General features: G+C 56.6%; 1 protein-coding gene and 1 pseudogene across 1 annotated transcript in view; one reads left to right on the top strand and one right to left on the bottom strand.

Moving 5' to 3' along the window:
- The window catches only part of MYOM2 (myomesin 2), a 56942-nt gene extending 56759 nt beyond the window's left edge, over positions 1 to 183 (top strand). Inside the window, exon 37 of the mRNA XM_025049018.1 lies at positions 120 to 183. Within this exon, the coding sequence (XP_024904786.1) occupies positions 120 to 183 (64 nt within the window). The remainder of the gene's footprint in view (positions 1 to 119) is intronic.
- Positions 184 to 3189: 3006 nt separating this feature from the next.
- LOC112482272 lies at positions 3190 to 3307 on the bottom strand (annotated as a pseudogene).
- Between the last annotated feature and the right edge of the window lie 208 nt (positions 3308 to 3515).

The raw sequence follows: 3515 nt of genomic DNA, 5'->3' as shown, positions 1-3515 counted from the left end.
GGCAGGGCCCTGACGCCTGGTCGAGGAGCTGTGTGTGCCGGGGCTACCGTGTGACACTGTTTTCTCTTGCTTCACGCTAATAAAACCGTGACGTGTGGCTTGCGTGGTTGTGTCCCGAGGCCCGTCGACTGCATTCGCCGCCTCCTGCGAAACGGTGGGTCAGGCGCAGGTCCCCGCCGGTAGCCTGACCATCCCACGTGCCGGCCGGGCCCCTCCAACAGCTTCACCCCTCCCGGCGTGGTGACAGGTGACAGCACCTGGCCGGGAGAGATAGCCACAATATCACAGCTCCCGAGAAGGCAGACGCCTCGCGCCGGCTTATAGGTGCTAAGCCGTCACCCTGCTGTGGACCCTCAACTCTCGAGGGCACAGCGCCACGCGTAGGTCGACGGCCAGGTTCCTGCGAGGGGTGTTCGTCGGCTGGTAGGGATTTGACAGACGAAGAAGATCCTCACTCACCGCGGTCGCTGCGGGAGGAAAAGTCGAGGCGTGGCTGATGGGGCGCAGTGTCCAGTGAGGCCGCGGCGTGCGGCGCGTCCGCGTACCCCTCCTTCGAGCTCGTCCTTCCTGTTTTGGCTGGAAAGAGGCTGAAATTCCTCGGCATAAAAACCCGATCTCCACAGTTTAGCTTCACGTTAAACGTGTCGCTACGTAACAAAAAGGGCTTTTTGCCCGTTCAGAATATTTTCTGGCCCATTCGAACTCTGTGATGTCGCGTTATGTTTTCCTACGGTAATGAGAGAAACCCTGAAATTTAAACACGTCCCCAACAACAGAAGCCGGGCGAGCAGGTTCCCACAGCAGGTGAAGTGGGCATTAGTGACGACTGGAGATGCCCGTCGCCTTCTCTGTTGCACGGTGAACTTCGGCGCATGTGACGCCACCGCACAGTGGGCCACGGTCCCCAGACACCCCGGCCAAGGGGCGGCGGGGTTCACCGTGTCTGACCTCTGTTTGCTTAAGGAGAAATCGCTGGTTTTCCAGTTTCGATAGTCATTTTGTTTAGCAGTCGTGGGTCACGGGAAAGGACGAAATAATTTTGAATTTCTTCAAGTCCGGTAAGTTTTCTCATCGACTTTATTTTTTAGAGCAGTTTTAGGGTCAGGGCAGGGAGCTCCCCACGCACGGCCCCCCACGATCAACCCCCGCCCGGCGGCACGTTTACAGCTGGTGACCTTACCCTGCCCGTCGCCGTCATCCAGAGTCCACAGTCCACATCGGGGTCACTGTGGGGTGGCACCTTCTGTGGTTGGGACAAACAAGTATTGACCCGTGTCCACCGTGACAGGTCACGCAGAGCCGTCTCGCTGCCCCGAACACCCCGTGCTCTGCCTGCCCCCCACCCCGACGACCACTGACCTTTTACTGTCTCCAGAGTTTTGACTTGTAATGTTTTTGAAAATAAGTTTTATTTTCGAGTGACCTCGGACGCACAGGCTGGAGCAGGGAGCCCGTGTCCCTCGACAGCTTCTGGCTGTCGGCGTCTCATGCACGGGGCGTGTCGGGCCCGGGCGCTGGGCAGGCTCGGCCCCAGGTGGCATCTGGACAGCACTGGTTTCCCGGTCCGTGTCTGCCTCTCTCCAGGGTCCCACTCGGGACACAGGTTGTGTTCGGGGGTCCCCTCCCCCAGTCCCCTCTGGTCCGTGACAGTTCCCGTGACCTTGATGGCTCTGAGCAGAAGTCCCCGCTGCCATGCCCCAGGCCGTGCAGCCTGCAGCCGGTGCTCGGAGGGCGGGCACCGGGTGGCCAGACCCCGCCCGTCCTTTGGGCGCAAACCCGTCACTTAGCAAATAGAATCGTTGCAGGCGTTACACTCAGCCCAGTGACCGGGCGGGTCCTGCCAACAGCTGCTTCCAGGCCGCAGCCGCTCGTCTGGAAGGCGATAATGCAGCCTCTTCTTCTCCACGTGGAACGCGTGACGAGGCACAACACACCTCGTCAGGTGTCACGAGGCTCTTACTCCGTCGGTGAAGTCCTGACACTGATCTGTCTCTACACTGAGTTTGGGGTACGCAGTTCAAACACCCCACGTTTCATGGGCGTGTCTGACACGGCCGCCTCGCTCATCTTTCATGGCGGTCACGGCTCCGGACGCTTCTCACGTTAAGCACATGATGCTGCGGGCCTGGGTCTCCGGGGGGCCCGCTCGCCACGGCCCCTGGGTGCCCCTGACTGTCTCGCCAGTGCTGGTTCAGCCTCTAGGTTTTAAAGGCTTCTTCCTGACGGGTATTAGGGAGAAGAAGCTGCAGGAGGCGTCGAACGCCTTCCGCCCCCTGTCGTGTGGAGCACACATGTGACCTTGTGGGTTCTCCACTGTTAAATTGCCCCTTTGAGGCAAGGTCAAGCCGTGAATGGAGCAGAACAGGGCCTGTGATGGTCTCCTTTGCCACTGGCTTAAAAATGGGCCAGAATCCACTTACACACCTGGAGTTACAACCATGTTTTTATTAACAAAAGCGGACATATTAAAAAAAGTACAGGAAAGGAGTTTATTAAAAATAAAAGTGAAAATAAGCAACTTAAACCAACCCGGCTTCGTGGCCCTGGAGGGAGCACCATGCTCGCCCCCACTCCCTGCGGGTCTCGTCCGTTTCCACGGCAACCGAGTCAGCCCCGGGGTCCTCCGTCTGCCGCTCTTTCATTCAAGGGGCCGATTTACCCCCCGGGGACACAGACGTCATTGCTGTGACCATTCGATATAAAAAGTGATGCACGCGGCGGCAGCAGGGAGGGTGCCGGACGCCAGCCGGGCGCCCGCGGACCATCGGCTTCCCTTTCCGTGCCTCGGTTTCCCTGTTTGGAAAAGGGGGCCCGGCGGTTCTCGTGCCTGCCCTCCGAGACGCTCCCCCCTCCTCCCCCAGAGCGGGTTTGACGTTACGTCAGTGACGCGTGTGCGTCAGACGCGCTGGGTTGGCTCGCTTACTTCTCGGAGTAGGAGCGTCCGTGCGAAGAATTTCCCTTCTTTATACACAGGGAAATTAAGCCGCAAACCTAGTGTTTTGTCCAAGAAAAAAACTTAGTGTCAGAGCCAGGACTCAAAGCCTCGATTCGAAGTTGACATTTTAACTCACTAATCGCCTTTCCACCCTGAAACGTCTCCCTCCAAACCAAAGGTCAGTGACAAAAGCAAAGCTCGAACAACTTTGAAAGAGAAAATATTTTTATTTAAAAATTTATTTTTATTTTTTATGCCTACAGCACCTGGTCTTCTAGGTGGTCTCCCATCCAAGTACTCACCAGGCCCGACCCTGCTCGGCTTCCGAGATCAGCCGGGATCGGGCGTGTTCAGGGTGGCATGGCCGTAGACAAAACATTTTAAATTGAGCATTAAGAGTCAAATTAAAAAAAAAAATTTATTTATCTATTTATCCATCTATCTGTCTGTCTGTTTATTTATTCATTCATTTATTTATTTTATAGCGACGTTGGCTAATGGAATCCAGTAGGCTCCAGCTGTGCACTTTAACGGGGAGGCCCACGTATGTTCACACTGTGTGTCCCCCCCCCCTCCTTAG

The sequence above is a fragment of the Pteropus alecto genome, unplaced genomic scaffold, assembly GCF_000325575.1.
Source record: "Pteropus alecto unplaced genomic scaffold, ASM32557v1 scaffold35, whole genome shotgun sequence".
NCBI lineage: Eukaryota > Metazoa > Chordata > Mammalia > Chiroptera > Pteropodidae > Pteropus > Pteropus alecto.
This window is presented reverse-complemented; position numbering and strand designations above follow the sequence as displayed.